Raw genomic sequence first — 23,992 nt, 5'->3', positions numbered from 1 at the left:
GCTTATTATATAAGTAGTAGTAGAATGAAGACTTTGGAAGAAATGAACAGATGTGTTAGGTGTGTTATTATCAGCCAAAAGAAGTGGTTCTAATATAACACAAAGCAGACAATGCTTCAAATATGGATGCTGCTACAAAGAAGCTAGAGATTCTAAAGTGTCTGCTCTGTACACATTTCCATCTCAGCAAAGAAGATTCAGACACTCAGCACAGTTTCAGTGGGGGTAGAGTATGTCACCAACTTCACCGACTGTATGAAAGTATGCATTGTATTGGAGTATTGTGCAAATTTCTCTAACGAGGCATATGTTTTTTACTTTGGCCTTTAGTGCAGAAAAGAATAATAAAACAATAAATATTCTGGTTTATAGATCGGTCTGACAACCTAAAATGAGGTGCAGGTTTCAAAGGAGAGCGTGTAGTCTGCTGCAAATCCTGTTACGATGTCTTAACAGTAACAGTGATGACACTTTTAAGGTGTGGAGTACATACCACCACCTTTTTGCTCTTACTCAACTCTTCTCTTAATATGTTACAGAATGTGGCAGTTACATAACACTGTATCACATGAGTCAGGAAGATATCTTCCTTTGAAAAAAAATTAAAGTAATTTAGACTAAGTGACGGTTTATGAAAACAGGGCACACAACAGAGAGCAGTCTAGCTTGTTCAGCAGGAAATCACTCACAAAGGGCCCCTGAAATTTAATTCAATGACACCCTCTACTGTTCATATAAACAAATACGTCTCCAACGGGCTGAGTGATAGGTAGTGGCATGTACTTAGGGGGCAATCGTGGCTCAAGAGTTGGGAGTTCGTCTTGTATTCGGAAGGTTGCCGGTTCGAGCCCCGGCTCGGACACTCTCGGTCGTTGTGTCCTTGGGCAAGACACTTCACCCGTTGCCTACTGGTGGTGGTCAGAGGGCCCGGTGGCGCCAGTGTCCGGCAGCCTCACCTCTGTCAGTGTGACCCAGGGTGGCTGTGGCTACAATGTAGCTGCCATCACCAGTGTGTGAATGTGTGAATGACTGCTTTAGTAAAGCGCTATACAAATACAGGCCATTTACCATTTACTTAATTCTCAGATGTGCTAATACAATTGAGCATGTACTTAGAGGGAGAGTTACATTCATGAAATACTGGTATAGAGATTAAGGTTTTTATAGCTTAAGGCACTGTGACTTTCTACAGCACTTTCATTAAAAACTCAGCGTCATTCCACAGTAATGTTTAACCACTAATAGCCAGGCTGTGAACATGTGTTTATTCGTATGTGCTCACAGTAGGAGCCAACTGCTGATCATGGGGTATTCATATATGTCTTCTCTGTAAGCACTGAAAGGAAGAACAGGTTACATTTTAGACAGACTGTCTCTAACTCATCAGGGCAGAGAAGCCCTTAGTGTCAATGTTTCCTTTAGGTTTTGCAGGCACCAGACAATAGTTTAGCTTCTGTAATGTATATTTTTATATTTTTGATGATATATATATATACATATATATACATATATATATATATATATATATATATATATATATATATATATATATATATATATATATATATATATATATATGTGTGTGTGTGTGTGTGTGTGTGTGTGTGTGTGTGTGTGTGTTTTTGTTTTTACTTAGAATTACATCTGGGTTAAAAACAAATTTCTGTTGACGATAGAGGTATAATAATGCAGTTAAGACTGAAGAAGTTTGTCTGTGTAACCCAGATGGGTCTTTAAGTTGAGCAGTAGAACTCACTTGATCTCTGTGATGGCCTTGGTAGACTGTCCTGGTTGGTTGTCATAGATCTTCACATTGTAGCCTCCACTGACAAACAACATAGCCCAGGAGCGGCCTATCAGCCCACTAGGGAAGAAAATCACATGGTAACAGACATAAAACATAAACCCCAATAAGCAGACTTAAAAAACAAAATCAAAGCAAGGGCTGAATGTTGTTTTTCAGTAAAGTCCAGTAAAATCACACAGCAGTAAAGTGCTGACAGTGTGCCTGTCTGCTTGCTGACACCAGCTTCATTTTCCTGTCTTCCTGTCATGTTTTGACATGTAACCAGAAGTGAAGTGTAAATCCACTGTGAATGTTTTCTCAATCCCTTCGCCATCCATCTGAATATTATTGCAATGTTAACACACAAAGATTACCCCCTAAAACGTATGGCAACATAAGTGAAGAACTGTGAGGTTCAGTGCTTGCTTTGCAAGTTTAAGAGAGGTCACTTCAGAGGCACTGCCATGTTTAATGAACAGGGTTCAGAAGACAGGTTCAATTTAAAGCCTCTAAAATCACACAGCTATAAACCTTCACGCTGTCGTGAAGGTTTATAACGTGTCTGTAATAAACAGGATTATTCACAAATTCATTCTGACTGAAAACACAAGACAAGCGTTCATTCAGAACAGTCCTGTTTATGTCGTGAGCAACAGTATGATGCACACAATGCAGTCACCAAAATAAAATTACATGCACTGATACTGCAAACTACAGCTTTCAACCAGTTTTTCATTCAACAAAGCAACTTTCGTTTCACCTTCATGAATATAGGTCAGGGCTAGCACTGTTGCATCATTTTACAACGCAAAATACATTGTTATCTCGCTCACCTGCCAATCACAGTTATAATCTTCATGTCAGAAACGTTATAATGTTTTGACACCAGCTAAAACTTAACTTACAAGCTTTCTGTTGCGCCGCCCACCTTGACAGTCACGCTGACCGTGGTGTACGGTGACTTAGAAGGACCAAAGAAGGCAAACGAGCGCACAAAGCTTGTTTTGCTTGAAATGAGCAATAAAGAAACCCACAAACTATTAATTGTAACTTTTTATAAATAATAAATACTATGTATGTAATTATTTAAAAATAATTTTGAGAATATGAAGAAGAAATAAGTTGTAGCGTTGTAGTGTATCCTAGCAACGAACGAGCGCAACTTCAACCAATTAGGTTGAGGCCAGACGATGATGGACGCGTGAAAAACCAATCAGAGGTTTGAAAAGGAAACTGTCCCGCCCGTGCCGCGTTGAATTGTGGGACGAAATCCTAAAAGGACAACAAAATATTATCAGTTATCGCGCATAGAAAACTGTTTGTTTGCCACACATTGAGGATTATTTTCATACACTACCTTTCCGGAGAAACAGAAATGGAACATGTGCATCTGGCTGTGGAGGAGGACGACCTTTATTCGGGTTACAATGATTATAATCCGACATTTGACTCGGAGGTAAGTTAACCGCTAACCTAACACTACATTAGCACATTGTTTCTAAGCGTATAGAAAATCAACTTTGAAAAATTAATGTTGGTTATATGAGGTCGAGATAGTGGCATGGCGAAAGACTAATTACTTCAAAGTTTTATTTCAAAATTGTTTGTGTAAAAAATGTCTGCTCTTCCGTCGGCCCACTATGTAAAAAATGAAGACTAATTGTTGACTAATTTTAAGGAGCTGGAGAATGATGTGGGCTTCCAGCAAGCAGTGAGGACAAGTCATGGAAGAAGACCCCCGGTAAGTGCCAAATACTCTCTCTGTGTGTGTGTGTGTGTGTGTGTGTGTGTGTGTGTGTGTGTGTGTGTGTGTGTGTGTGTGTGTGTGTTTGTTTGTTTGTTTGTTTGTTTGTTTGTGCGCGCTTGTGTGAGTGAATGAGTAAGTAAGTGGGAGAGAGAGAGGGGTTTTCTGGAGGTGTATAAATCGTTTAACTACTAATATATCATGTCTTTAATTTTCTAGATGACTGCCAAGTTTCCTGGCACTCCCATTGGACCTCGATCTTTAGCTTCTTCTTTTGGCGTAAGTACAATGAAATAAAATGATCCTTTAAAAGTGAAACATTTTTGAATGAGCACAACAAATACAGATACCTCCTTCAAAGTGCAGTTCTTTGTTGAAAGTTGCTCAGATTAAATCAATGATCAGTGACAAGATGTGCAGCCAATGGTGATTGTTTCATTACTGTGAAGCATTTATGTGGAACGTTTTTTTTTCATATCTACATGTTAAAAAGACCTAAATTATTGTTATTGATTACAATATTAATACTTATTGTTTCACAAAGGCTCGGCTTCATATGGCCTCTTCAATGGGACGACCCATGACTGGAGCTGTACAGGTGAGAAGTATTATTGAACAATCAAATGTGCAAATAAGGTCTTGCATAGTTTTGTTAGATTATTTTTTTTATAATTAGTGTTTACTATATATGTATTTTTTGTTATTTTGCAAATGTACCAGGATGGGTCAGCCCGTCCAATGACTGCCGTCAAAGCAGCAGGTTACACCTCCTCCCTGAGTCGTGGTGAGTTTAAAGTTGTCTGTTTCATCTATTGTCTTTTGTGTGTCGATAATGATTTAAAAGTTATTATTGTATACTTCAGGAATAGGTACAGTTGAGTGTTTCTAACATAAAACAATTTTTAAAAAAAATTGCATTTTTTTGTTAATATAAACCTCTGTGCATTCCTGTAAGGACATATTTATAGATGCAAGTTCTGTGTCTTTCCCCTTGCAGTTATATAGTGATGAATTGGTATGATTTATATTTTCAGGCTCAGCCTTTGACCCTCTGGGCCAGTCCAGGGGTCCTGCACCTGCACTCGAAGCAAAGAATGAGGATACGTAAGTTATCACTTTAGACTGCTTTGTTTCAGTGTGAAAATGCTATGCAGTACACTCACTCTGCAACTTCATTAGGTATGCCTGTTCAACTGCTCTTTGATGCAAATATCTAATCTGCCAGTCTTATGTCAGCAACTCAGTAAATTTAAGCACATAAACATGGTCAAGATGACCTGCTGAAGTTGAAACCTTGCATCCGGGAAAGAAATGTGATTTAAATGACTTTGAACGGGGCATGACTGTTTGCTTGAAACAGCCTGGTTTGAGTTTGAGTGTTTAAAAAACTGCAGATCTGTTGGGAGTGGCAATTTTCTAGTTGAAATTGTCGTGCTGATGCTGCTTTGAGATGATAGGAAGGTAACAGACAACCACTCTTTACAAGCAAGGTATGCAGAAGAGCATCGCTGAATGCACAGCACATCAAAACTTAAAGCAGATGGGCTACATCAGCAGAAGACCACGCCATGTGACCCTCCTGTTAGGTAGTACAGGAAGCTGAGGCTACAGTTTAGAGGGTCACTGAAACTAATAGAATAGATTAGAAGAACAGAAAGAAAGCATCGCTTGTGAAATTCTGATTGTAGGGTCACAATTTGGCATAAGGAACACAAAAACATTTCGCCATCCTTCTTCGCACCAGTGGTTCAGGCTGGGAGTGGTGGTGTAATGGTGTGGGGGATATTTTCTTGGCACACCTTGGGCCTCTTATTACCAGCTATTATAAACTGACAAATGTTTCACTCTCATCATGTTCTTGCAGGCCTGAGGAGAAGATCAAAATCTTGGAGAAGAAAGTGAATGACCTGATAGAGGAGAGCTGCATGGCACAGAGCATGGGAGCCTTACAAGTGGTCAGCCTTTCACTCTTTAACAAACTTTTTACTAATGTTGACTGTCTGGATTTAAAGAGAAGGCTCTCCAAGTGGGGCAGTTTGTCATAATTCATTTTTAACTGTGTCAGCTCTCTCACAGTAGTATAAAAATGTAAACAGTATAAAAACTGCTTACATTTCTACCAGAGTAATACCTAAAACGGCTGTTAGGACAAAGTACTTGAAGTTTATCAACCTTCCCATTTCCAGTGGTTTTTCATACATGAGGAAAATTGGTCTAATATTTTACAGGCAATGTGTTATGTCACATAACAGCAGTGTGTGGTTTGCTGTGATTTCTGAAAAATTAAAAGAGCTGTTTTTAAAAATATTGTTATTACAGGTAACTTTCATCTTGTGGAAGGCCAAGGCCTTTTTGGTTGGCACCAGAATGTCTAATGGGCAGGAAAAACTTGTTACATCATTGCAGCAGAGTGTTTATTCATAATTACTTCTGATTATTACCCAGAAGTGGCTTACTTGCTGTGTGTGTTTGTGTGGGTGTGTCTGTGTCTGTGTCTACAGGCCCTTGAAAAAGCCAAAGAGGCAGGGCGGAAGGAGAGAGCCCTGGTCAGACAGAGGGAACAGTCTGGCAGTGCAGACCATATAAATCTAGACCTCACGTACTCTGTAAGTCAGGCTGCTGTATGCTTGTTCTACACTCTGCACTCATGAGTAATGATTTGCTTTCTAAAAGAACAGTCTGGTGTTGATTTTCTTTTGAAAAAACTACTTTTTAATGCCTGAAAAACCAAACTGATAAGTGATAAGTAAAAATAAGCAAGAGAGGGGTTTTTTTCAGTCAAAAATAAATCAAAGTTGTACTTTTCATTTAAAATGCTCCATATCCTCCTGGTCTACAATAACTGTAGAAATAAACCACAAGTGCTTTCTCAGTAGTGTATGCAAAATCTGTTCTTATTTATCTCATTCAGAGTAAATTATTATTATTGTTTCATATTAAAATATTAAAGTAAATCATCTCAGATGTTTGTGTTCATGGCTCAGCTATTTAGGAAGGAACAGCTCGCGGAAGACAGATACAATTTAAAGTTTGTTTTTGAGAATCAATTTCTAACATCAGTTTTTAATTATTTTATTTAGAAATATTAAATGTTTCTCCCATTACAGGTTTTGCTCAACCTTGCCAACCAATACACAAACAATGAAATGTACCCAGAGGCCCTGAACAGCTACCAGATCATTGTGAAGAATAAAATGTTCAGTAACGCAGGTGAGCAGGCCGCTCAGCTTCACACTCACTGCTGGTGTACTTAGAATGTGGCAGCCCTTGTAAATACAATCATGTGAAAACGAAGTTTTATACACCGCATGAAAGCTTGTGGAATACCTTCAGCAGCAGCAACTTCAAGTAATATTTATCCCAATGACTTTATCAGTGTTTCCTGTTGTTGTTGAGGAATATTGGCTCACTGTTCTTTACAACATTGCTTCAGTTCCTTCAGGGTTTCAGGCATTCATTTATCCACAGCTTTCTTAAGGACCTACCACAGGATTTAAATCATGTTGAGGTCTGCACTCTGACTCGTTTATTGCAGCGTGTTGATTCTTTTCTTTTTTTAGTCATTCTGTTATAGATCTGCTTGTTTTCATGGGATCATTGTCCTCCCCATGACCCAGTAACACCCACGCTTTGCAGGTGGCCTCACGTTTGACTCGACAATACTTTGGTATAAAGACGCGTACATGGATGTCTCAATGAGTGCAAATCTAAGCTATGCTCTTCTTGTAGAAACGTATATCGAAGCCATACTAGATCAATCATTTTCTAATTGTACTCTCATGAGCTTTAACATGATAACTGAGGCCTGTAGACTCTGAGGTGTAGCTCTTGGTGTATTTTTGCAGTATCTTGGATTTTTACTGCTGGGAAAATTGTGGCATTGTGTTAAATAGTCCCAGATCACTGACACATAAGAAAAAAGTCATGTTTCATACATTGTAAATTCTTTGTTGTATCGCTTGTCTTGTGGTTTTTCCGTCAAACTATGCATGCTGCTGTTCCAGGCCGCCTGAAAGTCAACATGGCCAACATCTACTTTAAACAGAAGAACTATCCTAAAGCCATCAAGTTCTACCGAATGGCGCTGGATCAGATAACAAATGCCCACAAAGAAATGAGGATCAAGATCATGCAGAATATCGGTGTAGTGTTTATCTGCATGGGCCAGTACACAGATGCCATTACGTCTTTCGAGCACATCATGAGCGAGAGTCCAAATATCAAGACAGGCTTCAACCTTATCCTGTGCTACTATGCTATCGGTGACAGAGAGAGGATGAAGAAGGCCTTTCAGAAGCTCATCTCTGTTCCTCTGGGCATTGATGATGAAGACAAATACATCCCTTCCAATGTGAGTGATATTTTATTACAGCATTTATTATTATTTCATTAATTAAGTCTAGTTCTGCCAACTCTTTCAGGAAGACACCAGCTCCAATATGGTCATTGAAGCCATTAAAAATGACAAACTTCACCAGATGGAGAGAGATCTGTAAGAAGATATTCACAACACAAACCCAACTCTGTCTTGCTCCATCAGTCCTCTGTGTTACTCCCCCCCCCCCCCCCTTAATTCACCTGTTCCTCTGACTTCCTGTATGCTGTTCATAGAAAAACCCTGGCTGAGAAATACATCATGACAGCAGCCAAGCTCATTGCCCCAGCGATTGAGACTTTGTTTGCTACTGGATTTGACTGGTTTGTTACTGCTGTCTTTTTCTTTGCATCTAAAGACTTTAATGTGAGCATGGTATGTTTGTTTGTCATTGAATAACTGAAAATTGTGACAGTGCCTAAGTGTTGTATAATTACAGTTCATTTACGATTACATAAATGTCCCAACTTCATTGCTTGAACGTTTAAAAAAAAAAAAAAGCTCAAAGACTGCCCTTAGAGGGAGATTGTAACAAGAAGAAGGTTTTAATTGTTTGAGTCTTCCAGTGGCTCTCGTTTCTTTAGTGGTGGTGTGAGGGACTTTCCAAAGTTCCTTTACTTGCCTTAACTTCTCTGCACACTAGTTTGATCACATTTTCTGAACATTTTTCTGGAGCAGACTGACAATAAACCTCAAGCTCTACTATTATTTCGACAATTTCTCTCCCTAATGCTTTCTTATTTAGGTTTTTAAATGAACATAATACATGTTGAATACTCGTAAAAGTACTCGACATGTGCATTGATGTGCACTAATGCACATTAGTATGTTGGAGAGGACCATTTCAATATTGAGAAACATAAGTCAAAATCAAACAATTGCTTAATTATTCTCCATTTATGCACCTGCTGTTTACAGTGATCAATCGAATGCTGGCATTTGACACGTGAAGATAGTGAATGTATGTTTTCTTTTTCTTTTTTAAGGTGTGTCGACATGGTGAAGAGTTCTCAGTATGTCGAGCTTGCCAATGATTTAGAGATCAACAAAGCCATCACCTACCTCAGACAGAAGGACTTCAAACAGGTGAGAGTATCAGCAGCATTAAGGGTACTTCCTTCTTTTCTGGTCTGTGTATTTTACAACCACACCTTCCACTCTTAATAATTTGCTGCCAAACTAAATTTTAGACCATAATAAGACATCAAAATGAGGCTTTAGTAGCTTCCATCATATGTGGCTGTCATGTAAATTGATACCTTTGGTAATATTTGCCAAACCGAAAAAGTCGATGCGATTAAGTAAGGATCACACGCATTCAATTTATGGAAGTGTAATTCCCTTAAAACATGTGAAACCTGTTCTTCGTTATCCGTTTACATTAATTTGTGTTTCCATCTTTTTCTTTTCTTTTTATAACAATGTTGTAATACTGTTGCTCAGCACTATTCATACTTGTGCGTTTTCTCTTGTTGAGGCTGTTTGAACAGAGCTCAGTGTCCGACTGAGTATTTCATCTTCTCATTGTCTTTTTGCTTTTGTTTCCTCCCCATCTGCATGCCTAAGGTTGAGGTATGTCTGCCTTTCATTCCCATGTCCACATTTAGATTGTACTGGGTTTGTCCCCCTTAACTTGTTGCTTCATAAGGACGTCTTTTACCCAAATAATGCCACTGCAAGGAGACGTTTGTGAGGCAGTTATTGGTTTAGGCCCCACAGACTGCTCAGGAAAATCTTTGTGCTGAACGTATTCTTTGTTAATAATAATATCCAACTGAACAGTGGAGGACATGCAGCCATGTGTGGAGCTGCTTTGTGGCTAAGATTAAAGGACTCACTGTAGTAACTAACTATCTTGTAACCGCTGGTTTTACATCTGATGCATGCTGTGGTGCTTTTACAGTATTTACACACAGGAGTGTTGGTGATGTAACTGGTGGTCATCTGTGCAGCTGTAGCCAAGCTGGTGATTTGTGAAAATGCTAATCCTTACTCACTAATACAGTTGGGAAATTTTCCCCAGAATGTAACATACTCACAGAGACAGTCAGTTAGACAAAAAGGGGAAAGGGACTGACTTTAAACTTGCAAAGCATTATATTTACTTCACCAGAGCACAGCACACAGTGAAGGTGACGCATAAACAGATGTAAGGAATGAAGCAGAATTACAGCTTACCTTCAAATGTTCTTAGAAAAAAATGCCAAAATGTCCAAGTATCTTCACCATAAATGTGAAGATGCATATGTAATTTATCAGTGATTGGCTATTAATGGTTAATAATATTGTCGTTGATTCTTTGACTAACAATTCAGTAAATTTATGTGTCTTTTCTATGTTTCTTTGTGTGTTACATGCTGGGGAAATACGCTTGTACTTAAAATATCATTTATTACTGAGAATGCTGTACTGGAGGAGCTTTAGTACAGAGTGTTACCCTGATTGTAATGAGTTGTGTGTTTTCAGGCAGTGGAAACATTGAAGGCATTTGAGAAGAAGGACAGCAGAGTGAAGAGCGCTGCAGCCACTAACCTCTCTTTCCTCTATTTTCTGGTAAGAATCTCTTGATTATAAAATAACATTAGACTGAAAAGTTCTGAAAATTTAAAACACTTAAAATCAGCAAAATATTTGGAGGTTTGCTGTTAAAGAAATGTAATACTAAATGTTACTGTTGGGAGATGATTGAACAACCATATTCTCTTCTCTTGTAATTTCCCTAACAGGAGAAAGACTACGACCAGGCTGACCGATATGCCGACCTTGCTATGAATGCTGATCGTTACAACCCAGCAGCACTTATTAACAAGGGCAACACGGTGTTTGTCAAACAGGACTATGAAAAGGCTGCAGAGTTCTACAAAGAAGCACTGAGGAATGATTCCTCGTGCACCGAAGGCCTTTACAACCTGGGTAAGTGCTCCTTAACTGCAGCTGTAATGCGGTAGTAGATAAGCAGGAGGTTTGATGTATTGCGCAACAACAATTGGACGTGCAAGAATCATTTGGGAATGAACAACAAGAGCTTGCTGCACTCTGAACTGTGGTCTGTTAATATTTGCTGCAAGCACTGGTTGAACTTTAAATTCAGACTCTTGACTGTTAGGAAAATATAGTGAGGCCATAAGTGCCCTGTCTAAATCTCTGTGTATCTTCATCCAGCATTCTGCTATGAGTATCAGAATATTGGCTGAGGCTACATTGAGAATAAGTGTGGACACAGCATGACCGACTCTATTGGAATGTGCACAAATACATAAATAACAAGAAGCACTTAGAGCACAAACCTCCCCCAGGGCAGCTCACTCTCTGCGAAGTATTTACTTTTAATTGTATTGTATTTTGTGTTTAAAGATTATGTAGGAGTAGGTAATGGATAATTGGCATTGATTTATCAATACGTGGACACAAATAACCTTATTTTATTATATAATAATATACTACAGCATGTTTCTAACCAAGTAGGCAGCTCATTTTCTTTCTCTTGACAATACTTTCTTTAAAGATAGCATGCATTTTTGGGTCAATTTGAAAGAAAGGCAGATGCAAAATTGAGGTCAGAGGTCAAATGTGACATATTTGGATGCAAACTATAATGTGAGATTTAAAATTCCCATATACCATTTTATAAATGTTTTTAATACAAACAATTGCAGTAAGAAAAATAGTTTTAATTACCTCTATCTACTGTTATTACTTTAACCTTCAGATCAAGCTATTGACCTTAAAGGAGAGGTCAGAGGTCAAATGAGACATGATATTTGAAAGCTTCATGGGTACTTTCTGTTGACAGTACACACCACAGTTGTCAGAATCTTAGTTTCAGTTATCAGGCTAACATTAGTTAACATAACTTATCAGGCGTTTTGGTCTGTTTTCAGCCAATAAATCTTTAAGTTCACCTTGAAGACCTTGGTTGATGTTAACGAAATTTAAATGGTTTGTTAATATGACCCGACTCTACACCTATACAAAGTTTTCTCAGAATTCATTTAAAACCTTTGGAGCTATCGTATTCACAGACACGGTAGCTCTTTAAACAACAGCATCCAAATTTTAAAGTCATCTTAAGTAAAAGGTATCGCTGGAATAAAACTACACCAACATGTGGTATATATGTGTGATTATTATTAACATAGAGGCACAGTTACGTGACTGAATTTTCCCCTAAACCTTGTTCCAGGTCTGACTTATCAAAGACTGAATCGCCTAGAGGAGGCTCTGGACTGCTTCCTGAAGCTCCATGCCATTCTGAGGAACAGTTCCCAAGTCATGTACCAGCTGGCCAGCCTGTATCCCACTGCTAACAAGTGCTATGTGGAGATGGTTTTATCAGCGGGCCAGTACAATCGCCCAATATTAGCTATTTGTTCTTCTATTGTTATCGGCATTTGTAAGAGACAATCAATGAAAATTAGAGAAGTAAAGAAGACGTGAGAGAAATGCCATTACAAAGTGTCAAAGTCCATTGATGTTGCATAGTTTGTTCACCAGGGGGCACCATACGATGCCCCTGTTGCCAACAACATATTTAGAAAGACACAAACACAAAAACCAGCTGATCTGAGCAGAGTAAGGCAGCCTTTACTCCTAAACATAAATCTGTTTGGTTTCTTTGCTGTGTGTGAAAGAAAACATTTTTAGACGATATATTGGAATATCTGAGTTCTAAATCGCCAAATATCAGTATATAGTCTGATATAGTCTTAAAAATACTGTGTCAGACAGGCTCTAGTGATCGTTTGTATGTCACACAGATGATCTGTTTTTACTCGTATGTACTTTAGGGTTTGTTGGAATGTGTTCATTCAGGGATTCGAGCCTGTTTGTCCATATATCATCACATGAGCATCTATTAGTTCTTAACACTTTGATCCCAGCTATGAGCTTCTAGAAAATCCCGAACAAGCAATCGAGTGGCTAATGCAGGTCATCAGTGTAACTCCCACAGACGCCCAGGCACTGGCTAAGCTGGGAGAACTGCATGATGGCGAGGGGGACAAATCCCAGGCTTTCCAGTACTATTATGAGGTACCAGAAGCTTAATTTCATGGCGGGGGGTTTTCTCTCTAAATTACACTGTACAGAAGTTAACAGTATATTTTTTGTCTGTGGACCCATTGTAAAAAACAGCAATTTGTACAATGAAAAAATTGTTTGTTTTTTTTGTCATTTTTTTGCTCATCTGTTAGTTAATTATGTTAGAGTAGTATGAATGACCATGATGGAGATATTTAGCAGTACAAAAGGCTGTAAAACTTCTCAAAGTGCAGATAAAAGTAAAAGATTTATGCCCTTCTTCACATTATCTAAACACAGGCCGGATTGGACCCTCTGCTGTCCTGATCCTGGCCCCCAGCCCCTACTTTTGACACCACTACTTTAAGCTAACTAATGTTGTTACGTTGTTGCTGTCCAGTCCTTTAGGTACTTTCCCTCCAACATCCATGTGATTGAGTGGCTCGGAGCTTACTACATTGAGACACAGTTCTGTGAGAAAGCCATTCAGTACTTTGAAAGAGCCACGCTAATACAGTAAGTAACTACTATTTAGATTATTTTAAACAGATAGCACGGATGGGTTGGTAAAAAATTGTAAGTTCACACTCTAAGGTTTTTATGGAAGCCCTTTAAATGAGTTTCAAACTTAAATGAATGTGAAAGCCTCTCGTTTTATATGGAACTGTTGCAGAAAAAATTAGTGAAGTTGTTTCACATTCTCTAATCTTGAGGCACATAGTTCCACCTTTTTTGTTACGTGGTATCAATTATTAAAATATATTAACTATTTCAGTGTGGTACTGGCATACTGATATGAGGTCAGCAAAATGATTTAAGTCAGGTGTTGGTTTGTGTGTTTATATTGATCAGATGTGTTTCTGCTCCTCAGACCAACTCAGGTGAAGTGGCAGCTAATGGTGGCAAGCTGCTACAGACGAAGTGGTGAGAAAAACACGTTTCGCCTCAGCTTGCATGGCAATAAAACAACAAAGCAAAGTTGCAATGTGAGCTAGCAGAGTTCATTTCATTTTTTTGTTCTTTTTCTTTTCCTCTTTCACAGGAAACTCCCAGAAAGCACTGGAAACTTATAAAGAAATCCACCGAAAGTTTCCAGAAAATGTGGAATGTAATTGATCCAGCTTGTTACGCAGTTTTCAACGGAACTCTTGACCAGCAACAGATGGTGCCCTGATCAGAGTGTAAAATTAAAGAGTGTATGTGTGTGTTGTTTGGTGCAGGCTTGCGTTTCCTGGTGCGGCTGTGCACAGATATGCAATTGAAGGAAGCCCAAGACTACGCCACCAAACTGAAGAAGGTAGAGAAGATGAAGGAAATCAGAGAGCAGGTATTCTGTCAGACATTTCTGCGTAAATAAACTAATGATCTGTTTGGCAGATCTCAATTCTACATTTAATAAAAAAAAGACTTGAAAATAATTTGCAGAACCCCCCCACAAAAAGTTCACTAACAAAGATAAAAATAAAATGGAATTGATTTTTAATAATGGTGACACACACACATATTTATAACATATAGATCCATCGAGGCTGGGGTCTATCACACCAGGCAAGACCCCAGGTGCAGGCTGTGTAAAGATGCCCCAGAGACAATCCAGCACATAACAGCAGGGTGGAAGATGCTAGCAGGCAGGGCATACATGGAGCGCCATAACCAAGTGGCCGGCATAGTATACAGAAACATATGTGCCAAGTATGCCCCCTCAGGGTGGTGGAGAATGACTGAGCTAAGATCCTGTGGGACATAGTGGTGGTAGACAAGAAGAAGAAGACAGCCGTAGTGATAGATGTAGCTATACAGATTGACAACAACATCAGGAAGAAGGAACATGAGAAGCTGGAGAAGTACCAAGGGCTCATAATAAGTGGTCCGAGTGGTAATCGGAGCGCTCGGTGCAGTGACCCCCAAGGTAGGCTCCAGCAGATCCCAGGAACAACATCCGAGATCTATTTGCATGAATTAAACTCCACACACTCCACTTTGTTTTGTATAAGTGGGTCCATCTGATGCATGTTAACATGCTGCCTGATGAATTACTTGCGTATTTTGCAGTTGTACATTAGAGACCTTTCGGGCACTTTCATCAATCATCTTTTCATCACTTTTTTTAACAGAACCCTGACGTCTGTTCCTGGATGAGCGCTCGCTGATTTAAAACACGCGCGTTTCCTTTAGATGCAACGTTGGACCGTGGTCACTGCAACTCTGCAGCTGCATGAAAAACAGCTGTTTTTCGTCTCTATTTATTTTCCATGAATCAAACAGATGCTGTACAGCTGTTTAACACCTGGCTGATAGTAATCTCGGGTCTTTTTCAAAACAGCTTTAGTGTTTGGAGAGCTGTTCTCAGGTCTGATGCCAGAGCAGTTTGAGTTGTTCAGTGTCACATGAAACGTCAGAATGAATTAGAAAAGTGGTCAGTGGTTTGAATATAAGCAGCCAAAGGGATCAATCTCATTTTCTGTGATGGTTAGCATAAAGCCTGTGTTTTCTTTCCCAATCTAAACCTAGATTAACTCAAGACCCAAGTCATGGAACCACATTACATAGGCCAACAATGTTGCTTGTTTCTAATTGGATCTTATCCCACTGCTTGCATATGATCAATAGAATATCCTGGTTTACTTATGCTGTATTAATATTGTTCTTAATTTCTGGGTTTAAGCGCACTGCTGATGATGAAGATTACAAATAACACAGAATGGGACCTTTCGCACATTTGTCTGTGAAGAAAAATATTTTTAGGTGTTTTACCAATGCAGTACTCCAAGACTCTGATCACGGGAATGTTCTCATATCCTGTTCATTATGAATAATAGCTGAGTAAGAAAATAATCAGCTAACACCGCATCTTTTGAATAACTTCTGCAATGCATTGTTCCTTATATGTAATTATTATTTAATGGCTTCTAAACAACACACTTGTGATACATAAACTAGAGGTGGTTTGGGATCAGTGAAGATTTGAAGAAAGCCAGAGTAACAGAGCCGTGTGCCTTGGTCGTGTGGAGTGATATATCAAAGCCAGGAACAGATTAGACCGATGAGTTCGTCAAATAACAACCAGCTGCTGTTGGAGCAGAGAAACAGGCCTGCAGAGAATGATGGAGGGTTGACTCGTTAATCCCCAAATTCTTCAAACTGAAAAACTGGAAAACAACCGATCCCACTGATAAAACAAACTGCACGGTGCATGACACGAGGACTGAGAGGATAGCAATAACCGAAATCTAATATATGAGCTCGACGTTGGCTTTGTGTGGTTGTTTTTCGTGGCATCATATATCCTTGTTTTCATTTCTTTTCCTTTTTTGTCATCATCTTTAAAACTAACTGCTTATGGTTTTAGTGATTCTGCAGAGTACTCCCCTGACTTTATGTAAGGCTTGTTTACATGTAACATTTTTATGGTATGTAATATTTTTTGCGCATTAATGTCACATTCCGTTGAATATTGGGGCTTATCTTTTTGCCAGATTGTTTTCATAGCAAAAAAATGTACTTTGTTTATGAAGCACAGTGTTTATTGAAGCGCTGTAATCTGATTGGCAAAACTGCGTTTTGAAGTCAAAGACATTTAGAACACATTTAGTGTTATTTGTGTCCCTGCCCGCAATTTCTCTCATACGCCACCCTTTTCTCTTATTTCCCTTTGCAGAGGATAAAATCGGGACGGGAAGGCAGCGCGAGAAGTCGAAGAGAAGGCAGAGAGAGCAGTGCAGGCAGCGCTGGTGAGTCGGTTGTTGTTTTTCAAATTAGGTCAACAGATTACCGCCGCTGTTATTTGCAACTGAGTCCAGAGTTGTGCGTCCACACATCATCAACCTATAGTGGTGTAAATAATTATTCGATCTCCATTGCTTACTTTAGAAAGATATTAACGGTCTCTAATTTTTATGGTAGTTTAATGGAAAGAGAGAGAATATCAACCAGAGTTCAAGAAAAAAAAACTTGTATAAAAGTTATAAATTAATTTGCATGTTACTGAGTAGAAATATTTGATCCCTACAACTGCAACAGAATTCTGTCTCTCACAGATTGGGATCAATCAATTACAAATACTCCTGAGCTCAGTTTGTGTATAAAGCACACCTGTCCACAGAATCAGCTTCTTCCATTCCAGCCTCACCACCACCACCATGGCTGAGGCCAGAGAGCTGTCAGAGGTTGTCAGGGACAAAATTGCAGACCTGCACAAGACTGGAATGAGCTACATGACCGTAGCTTATAAAGCTGCTGGTGTGATTATTTGGAAATGGAAAAAACATAAAATAACCATCAGTCATCCTCAGTCTGCAGCTCCATGCAAGATGTTGCCTCATGGAGTGAGGATGGTGATGAGGCGGTGGATTACCCCAATATTACATGGGAGGAGCTTGTTAACGATCTGAAGGCAGTCGAGACCGCAGTCTCCAAGAACACCATTAGTAACACGCTGTGTTGTAATGAACTGAAATCTTGCAGCGCTCAAGAAGGTCGTTTTGCTCAAGAAGGCTGTGCAGGCCAGTCTTGAGTTTGCCAGTGAACATCTAAATCATGTTGGGGAAAAGTGCTGTCGTTAGATGAAACCAAAATCAAGCTCTTTAGCATCAACTCAACCCTCTGTGTTTGGAGGAAATGTAATGCTGGGTATGACTCAAAGAACATCATCCCCACAGTCAAGCACACATTGTGCTTTGGGCTGTTTTTCTGCTAAGAGCACAGGACAACTTCACTGCACTGAGGGGCCAGTGGACGGGGCTGTGTACCGTAAAATCTTGGATGAGAACCTCCTCCCCTCAGCCAGAGCACTGAAGATGAGTCATGGATGGATCTTCCAGCATGACAATGACCCACAACGTATCGCCAAGGCAAGGGTTTCACCATCAAGTACTTAGTAGGTGTTATGCTTGAGGATCAAATACTTGTTTAAGTCAGTGACATGCAAATCAATTTATAACTTTTATATAATGTTGGGGTTTTTTGTGGATTTTTGGATTTTGTTGACATTCTGTGTCTCCATGGAAACAAGCAAACATACAGATTCAGCAGGTGATCAGATAGTTACTTTCCCCCATTGTATCTGTGTTGCGGTGTTAATAATGCAGATGTCAATAAGTATGTAACTGTGCTTGTGATGTGGCATCAAACAACTGTGGATCCCCCAAATCAGCCAGCAGAGAGACAGAGAGCCACACATCTGTCTGTGGCATCTGTCCACAGACTGTGCTCTCCATGTCCTCTATCCACGTTCTCTCTGCTCAGACCTTACATCATTAAGGATTTAAACTTACACTTGTTTTGTGTTGTACTGCAACACAAAAGGCACACTGAGCTCCCAGAATGAGGCACATCTATAAAAATCTTATTAGAGTCACATTGAAAACCATCTCCATGTGTGGGTTTTGGTGTAATTTCAAGTTAAATGAACATACAGTACAGGAACATCTGTGAACTTTATTAGGCGTAGGTTTTTTTCATGGCAGCTTGAGCTAAACCAAGATTTTAGTTTGAGAAGTTTGCTCACATAAATATAATTTTCATAAAACATTGTAATGGTTCTGATGCCTCTTCTATAACGACGATCGTCGTCATGATTTTGATCATCAGATCCACTCTTTTATTTTTATGTCTCACTGCTTCTTTCTGTCTCTCTACCTGTTGTTCACACATGCTGCAGCAGGCATCTCCACACCTGTCCTCATCTCTCCTAAGAAGTCCAGCGTTATGGGTATATGTTTTCAAACACCACACTGAGGCCTGATCTGCTCAGACCTCCTCATCCTGCTGGATCCTGCAGGATGAGGAGGTCTGAGCACTCTGTGGGATTAGTGGACTCTGAAGAGGCTGAACATTCAGTACAGATCCCCATCAAATACAGACAAATAGGCTGGCTGTGGCACTGGAAAGCTGGACCATGAGCAAATTTCAAATGTAATCCATACAAACCAGAGAGCCTCCAGAAAGTGTAACAAGGCCCAGCTTTTCCATGCTGTGCAGCTGAACGTCTCTAGCAGGCTCCTGTAGTCGAGTTGTATTCATATATGAGTTTGTGTAACGGACACCTGTTAATGCGCTTGCTGCTCTCTCCCGCCAAGGCTTCCATTAGTCCTCTGTGTCGTGATAAATTAGATTAGGACTTTTCATCTTCCCATAGCTTAGTGGTGCCAGAGCCTCCAAATGCATCTGTTAAAATGAACACACACGGTTGCTGGAGACTGTCCATCACAGCCTTGCTACTTCAGTCTTTCAGATGCTTAAATATTGGTTTGAACGTTTAAATTGTTGAACTAAAACCCAGATCCTTTTCTCATTTTCTCATGGTGCACAAGATGAGGTCAAAGCAGGTGAGAGAAGCGAGGTTGTAAACCGCAGACACATTTATTGTCATCATCTTTCATTGCAAGTGGCAGACTTTTTTGCTACTCTCTGTGCTGTAAGACCTTCAGTCTAGCTCTGTAATCTCTCCTTCCTTCTCATCTTCTTCTCTGGATCTTCTGTCTTCATCTGTATTCCCTCTCTGCTTCCTCTTTGCTTCCCAGTATCTCAGTCTGAGTCTAAACACTTCAGTCCACTACTGGACTCGGGGAGAGGTATGTAAGACTGTGACTTTCAGGCTATGTGCCTGTAATTCTGGCCATTTGTAGTTGAATAAACTGGGGCTTGTTTCTTTGCTCAGTTCATTCAATTCAATTCAATTTTATTTATCTAGTGCCAAATCACAACAACAGTCACCTCAAGGCACTTTATATTGTACGGTAGATCGTACAATAATACAAACAGAGAAAAACCCAACAATCATATGACCCCCTATGAGCAAGCACTTTGGCAACAGTGGGAAGGAAAAACTCCCTTTTAACAGGAAGAAACCTCCAGTAGAACCAGGCTCAGGGAGGGGCGGGGCCATCTGTGAGCCAGAGATTAATAACAAGTATGATTCAGTGCAGAGAGGTCCAGTAACACATAATGAGTGAGAAAGGTGACTGAAGAAGAAATACCCAATGCATCATGGGAATCCCCTAGCAGCCTACACCTATTGCAGCGTAACTAAGGGAGGATTCAGGGTCACCTGATCCAGCCCTAACTATATGCTTTAGCAAAAATGAACATTTTAAGCCTAATCTTAAAAGTAGAGATAGAGTAGAGATGTTTCAGAAGTTGTTACATCTGTAGTTTGCCCTCAAATGCACAGTCAGCTCACCTGCCAATGAGCTTTAAGAGCCAAAACAGCAAAATTCACATAAATTAGACTAAGGGAAGCTGTGTAGCAGCAACAGCATGTTTAGGTTTGTACTGTGAGTCTCTGCTGTGAAATCTTAAGATGACCTCTGATAAAGTTCTTCAGTCAGGCAAAGGTGTCTGCACATACAGGTGATTCTCTTCTACGGAGCATTAGCATCAGACCTATTTTATTTTTAATTTTATAAGAGCTCCTGTCATTAGAAATCTTTTAAGTGATTAAAACCATCTGAGTGAAGCACTGCAAGGCACGCATAGCAGAAGTGAGTTTCCCAAGTGAAGAAGAAAAAATGGACCTGATCCAGAAATCGTTTGACAGGCAGCCGTGATGTTGGACTGTGCTCATTTTTTGCACTGAAAGGAGGAGGAGGAGGGGAGCGAGCACTCAGACGGCTCCGAGATATTCGGGGAAAACCCTCTCGTTCACCTGAGAGTTTTCCATCTTTTCTGTAAAGTCTGCGTATTGTGTGGTCTCGTGTGTCTGCAGGTCTTCAGCTCTCTCGTGACTGACGTGTGAGTTTGGTGGTTTGTTTTCTCACGTTTCCACAGCTGTCGTTCTGCAGTCTGAATCTGGTGAAATGCAGTGGCAGAACAGGAGAGAAGTGTGTCGAAACGTGGGGATTTTCTAACCTGTGTTTTCTATCATGTGTGATGTGCCTTTTCAAACGTAAATGATATGGTTGGGTTAATGTACCTGAACTTTTTTTCAACATATCTTTAATAAGAAAAAATAGTTAAAAGCCAGAAAGTTGCGTCATCTCTATTGATCTCCATCTCCTTGCAAAAATAAAGGGTTATTTGTGTTTCAGAGGTGTATAAAACAAGCCTATAACGTCTTTAATTGTGGAAACTTCTGTTGCAGCTCCTAGCTTCTAGCATGTGTTGTGTAAACTAAAAGAGAAATGCAAACGAAACTGTCCAAGAAAGGAAGGCAGGGGGGAAACGTTGATTTTTCCAACCGAGGTCTCAGTTTGCCAGCAGTTTGAGATTTTTTTGGGACTATGAGGGGAAGGTGGAATATCAGGCCTCCTTCCTGTTTTTCAGCTTTCTGCTGCCGATCCCCTAAGGTTTCCAAGGCTACCTGGCAGCCAGATGTTGGCTGCTGCTGTCTGCAGTCATGTCTGTAATTCATATCACTACACGCCCCTGTCAGCCTGTCATATAAGCCTGGAACACACATGTGCACATTATCCAGCATATTCATTACATCCTGTCAAAAGTACCTGAGTGTGTTGCATATTAGTGTTGCATTTTAGCAGCTGGTCAGTAGGCATGTTCGACCGCGCCATGTTTTCACAAAAATCGTCCATTATTGTACAGCAAGTCGTACATGTCAGTGATATTTAGTGACTGTGATTTCACATTGGAGGAATGCTTTTTCTGCACACATTCAGCCAATGTCAGCGAGATACTTGGGCCATGAAAAAGACATTTTGTACGTGAAAGTGTGCAAGAAAACTTTGCACGTCTATATTCAGTCGCATGCAGGCCACAGACAGAGGCACTGCTGTTTTAAACAGCTTAAACATTTAAACAGCTTTTAATAGGATTTTGAATGTGAGTATTGCTTTTAAAAAAGATCATGAGTCAGCAGGTGTGTGCTTGTTTTTGTACAGACAGTGGTCGCAGCAGCAGCAGCACCAAAGGAGAGCGTCTGAGCGCCAAAATGAGGTCACTTCCTGGTTCAAATGAACCTTATGAAGCCAGCAGTCCAAAAGAACTGGGTGAGGAAACCATATTTTTCTCTGCAGTTAATGATATAACACCTACCTAACTATCTTATGTCTTTGAACTTCATGTGTTGTGCAAGACATACGTGCCTGTTTTAGAAAAATATGAGTAAATATATAACCACACAGATGGTTTATGGACATCTTAGTTCAGTTTCATTTCATTTAGTGCTGGAACATCATCTACATGGATGGCTGAAATTCTGATAATTTAGCCATCCACATTATGAGTCGCAGTGAGCTGTAGTGTGAATGTTAGATTGGAAAAGATCGAAAAGCACTCAGGCATAGAAAAAAGTGCTTGTGTGAATGGGTGACTGAATTCTATAAAGGTCTTTGAATGGTCCAGTAAAGTAGAAAAGAGCTGTATTCGTGTATCTATTTAGAGTTCAAGCCCATGTTGAAACACATTCTGAGGTTTAGATGATCATAAAGATATTATCAAAGGTTTTTCTTTGTCTGCAGCACACAGCGGATAGTCCTCTGCAGATAAACTGCATGGGTTGTCATTTAAGTATTGGGCCGCACCTCTAATCTTTGAATTCAGGTGTTGTAAGTCCCTTTGCCTCAGATGTATAAAATCTAGCACCTGGCCGTGCAGCCTGCCTGTTCAAACATTTGTGCATGAATGAGACGTTCTAAAGCGCTCACTGTAATAGGATGCCACCATTGCAACAAGTCAGTTTAGCAACCGCAGCAACTCAGCCAAGCAGTGACACACCACGAACAGAGCAGGGTCACTGAGTATAAGGGAAAAGAACAACTTGAATAATGTATCCTTAAATGCAATTCATTGCAGCTGTTTAAAAATGGAACAGAGTAATATTTATATCAGTGTTTTTAAAATATGAACCTGTGCAGACTTAAATGTTGAAAGTTATCTTAACTCATCTATTTAGAATGCCAAAAAATGCAGTGAAATTGTCTGTGCACACGATCTCACTCTGCAGCGCTCCTTGAGAAAAACACACACAGAAAAAGAACGGCATTGGTAGAAAGGATGTACAATGTTGACATTATGTCTCTATCGGGATACAGCGTCCCAAACTATTTCATCACAAGCTGTTCCTCCTGTGTGTAGATGCGTCTTACGTGGACCCACTGGGGCCTCAGATGGACAGACCAAAGACGGGAGTCAAGAAGCGTGTGGAGGATGACGACTTTGCAGATGAAGAGCTAGGAGACGACCTGCTGCCAGAGTAGCTGCATTAGCACAAGGCTATCTCTGTTTGTAAGTCAAGCTTCACCACAGGACGTTTTAAACTCACGTTCAGCAGATGTTTATTTACATCTGTTGGTAATCCATGATGGTCCAGATGCTCTTTCACACTGAACATCTTTACCTGACATCTCAGTCCTTCGTCAAATGAAAATGTATCCATTTCTAAATGTCCGTGTGGGAAATGAATGCCTCTGTACGTGATAGGAATGCTGGTTACATGACAGTGTGAGACACCTCAGACAGCTTTGTTCTGGCTCTTAAGTCCAGCACACGGGGTTTCAAAGAAAAGGACATACTATTCCATACCATACTATTACCCTGTATCTTTGAGCTCATTGCTAAAAATTGGAAAACATTTCACCGTTCTGATGCTTTTAAAGGCAAAGGTTTGTGATTCATCTGTTCCAGATTCTGTTTCATGTTCTGCATTTTGTAATTATTCTATTGTATTTATTATTTTTTTATTTCTTCATCTTTATGTCTTTTATTGTATCATTAAAAGAGAAACTATTTCATTAAGGAAATAATGTTGAGTCTGAGTATCAATGTGACAGTTTGTTAAAACTTTAAAACAAAGTGCATGGGTAAAACTAGAGCTGACATTAGCAGCGTTGTTACGTAGCTATTTGCATGTTATCTAAAGCAGGAATGTCAAACTTATTTTATACTGTGGACCACATGCAGCCCACATTGATCTTAAGTGGGCCGGACCAGTGGAACTCCCCTTTTTGTCAGTGTAAAGAAGTTTAACGACACTTTTAATCCCCGATTACAAGAAAAAGAAGTTCAGTTCCAGCAGTCTGTCTCAGTCTTTCCACACGGTAAACAAAAGCTGCTGTAGTAAATAAAAGAACAGTCATGCTGACAGACTGTTTGGGCTTAAACTGTAAGAAATGTG

The 23,992-nt window shown here is 39.8% G+C and overlaps 2 protein-coding genes across 5 annotated transcripts in view; one reads left to right on the top strand and one right to left on the bottom strand.

The window, feature by feature from the left end:
• The window catches only part of cryl1 (crystallin, lambda 1), a 30,819-nt gene extending 28,056 nt beyond the window's left edge, over window positions 1–2,763 (bottom strand). The window contains exons 1-2 of one of the 2 annotated variants that reach the window (XM_080902189.1): window positions 2,620–2,763; window positions 1,757–1,864 (exon numbers count right to left, since the gene is read on the bottom strand). In XM_080902189.1, the coding sequence (XP_080758315.1) occupies window positions 1,757–1,864; window positions 2,620–2,645 (134 nt within the window). In that variant the 5' untranslated portion in view covers window positions 2,646–2,763. The remainder of the gene's footprint in view (window positions 1–1,756; window positions 1,865–2,619) is intronic. The other variant, XM_080902190.1, reaches the window with a different exon arrangement.
• Window positions 2,764–3,046: 283 nt separating this feature from the next.
• On the top strand, window positions 3,047–23,611 carry ift88 (intraflagellar transport 88 homolog). 3 transcript variants are annotated; one of them, XM_080903825.1, is made up of 24 exons: window positions 3,047–3,242; window positions 3,465–3,527; window positions 3,750–3,809; window positions 4,075–4,128; window positions 4,251–4,314; window positions 4,565–4,634; window positions 5,395–5,485; window positions 6,032–6,136; window positions 6,638–6,740; window positions 7,535–7,881; window positions 7,952–8,022; window positions 8,142–8,228; window positions 8,892–8,991; window positions 10,372–10,458; window positions 10,632–10,818; window positions 12,089–12,197; window positions 12,786–12,936; window positions 13,325–13,440; window positions 13,796–13,848; window positions 13,967–14,032; window positions 14,145–14,251; window positions 16,583–16,655; window positions 21,759–21,866; window positions 22,954–23,611. In XM_080903825.1, the coding sequence occupies exons 1-24, from the start codon at window positions 3,162–3,164 to the stop codon at window positions 23,073–23,075; spliced, it is 2,475 nt and encodes an 824-aa protein (XP_080759951.1). In that variant the 5' UTR covers window positions 3,047–3,161; the 3' UTR covers window positions 23,076–23,611. The 3 variants fall into 3 exon arrangements, 2 of the variants coding, with proteins under 2 accessions (XP_080759951.1, XP_080759952.1); XR_013974194.1 differs by lacking the exons at window positions 16,583–16,655; window positions 21,759–21,866; window positions 22,954–23,611 and adding exons at window positions 14,443–14,833; window positions 15,039–16,570; XM_080903826.1 differs by lacking the exons at window positions 16,583–16,655; window positions 21,759–21,866; window positions 22,954–23,611 and adding an exon at window positions 14,443–16,570.
• The last annotated feature ends 381 nt before the right edge of the window (window positions 23,612–23,992 follow it).

The sequence above is a fragment of the Rhamphochromis sp. 'chilingali' genome (genome assembly GCF_963969265.1).
Source record: "Rhamphochromis sp. 'chilingali' genome assembly, chromosome: 14".
NCBI classification, from domain to species: Eukaryota; Metazoa; Chordata; class Actinopteri; order Cichliformes; family Cichlidae; genus Rhamphochromis; species Rhamphochromis sp. 'chilingali'.
Note: the sequence above shows the minus strand (reverse complement) of the source record. Positions and strands in the feature narration are given on the sequence as shown.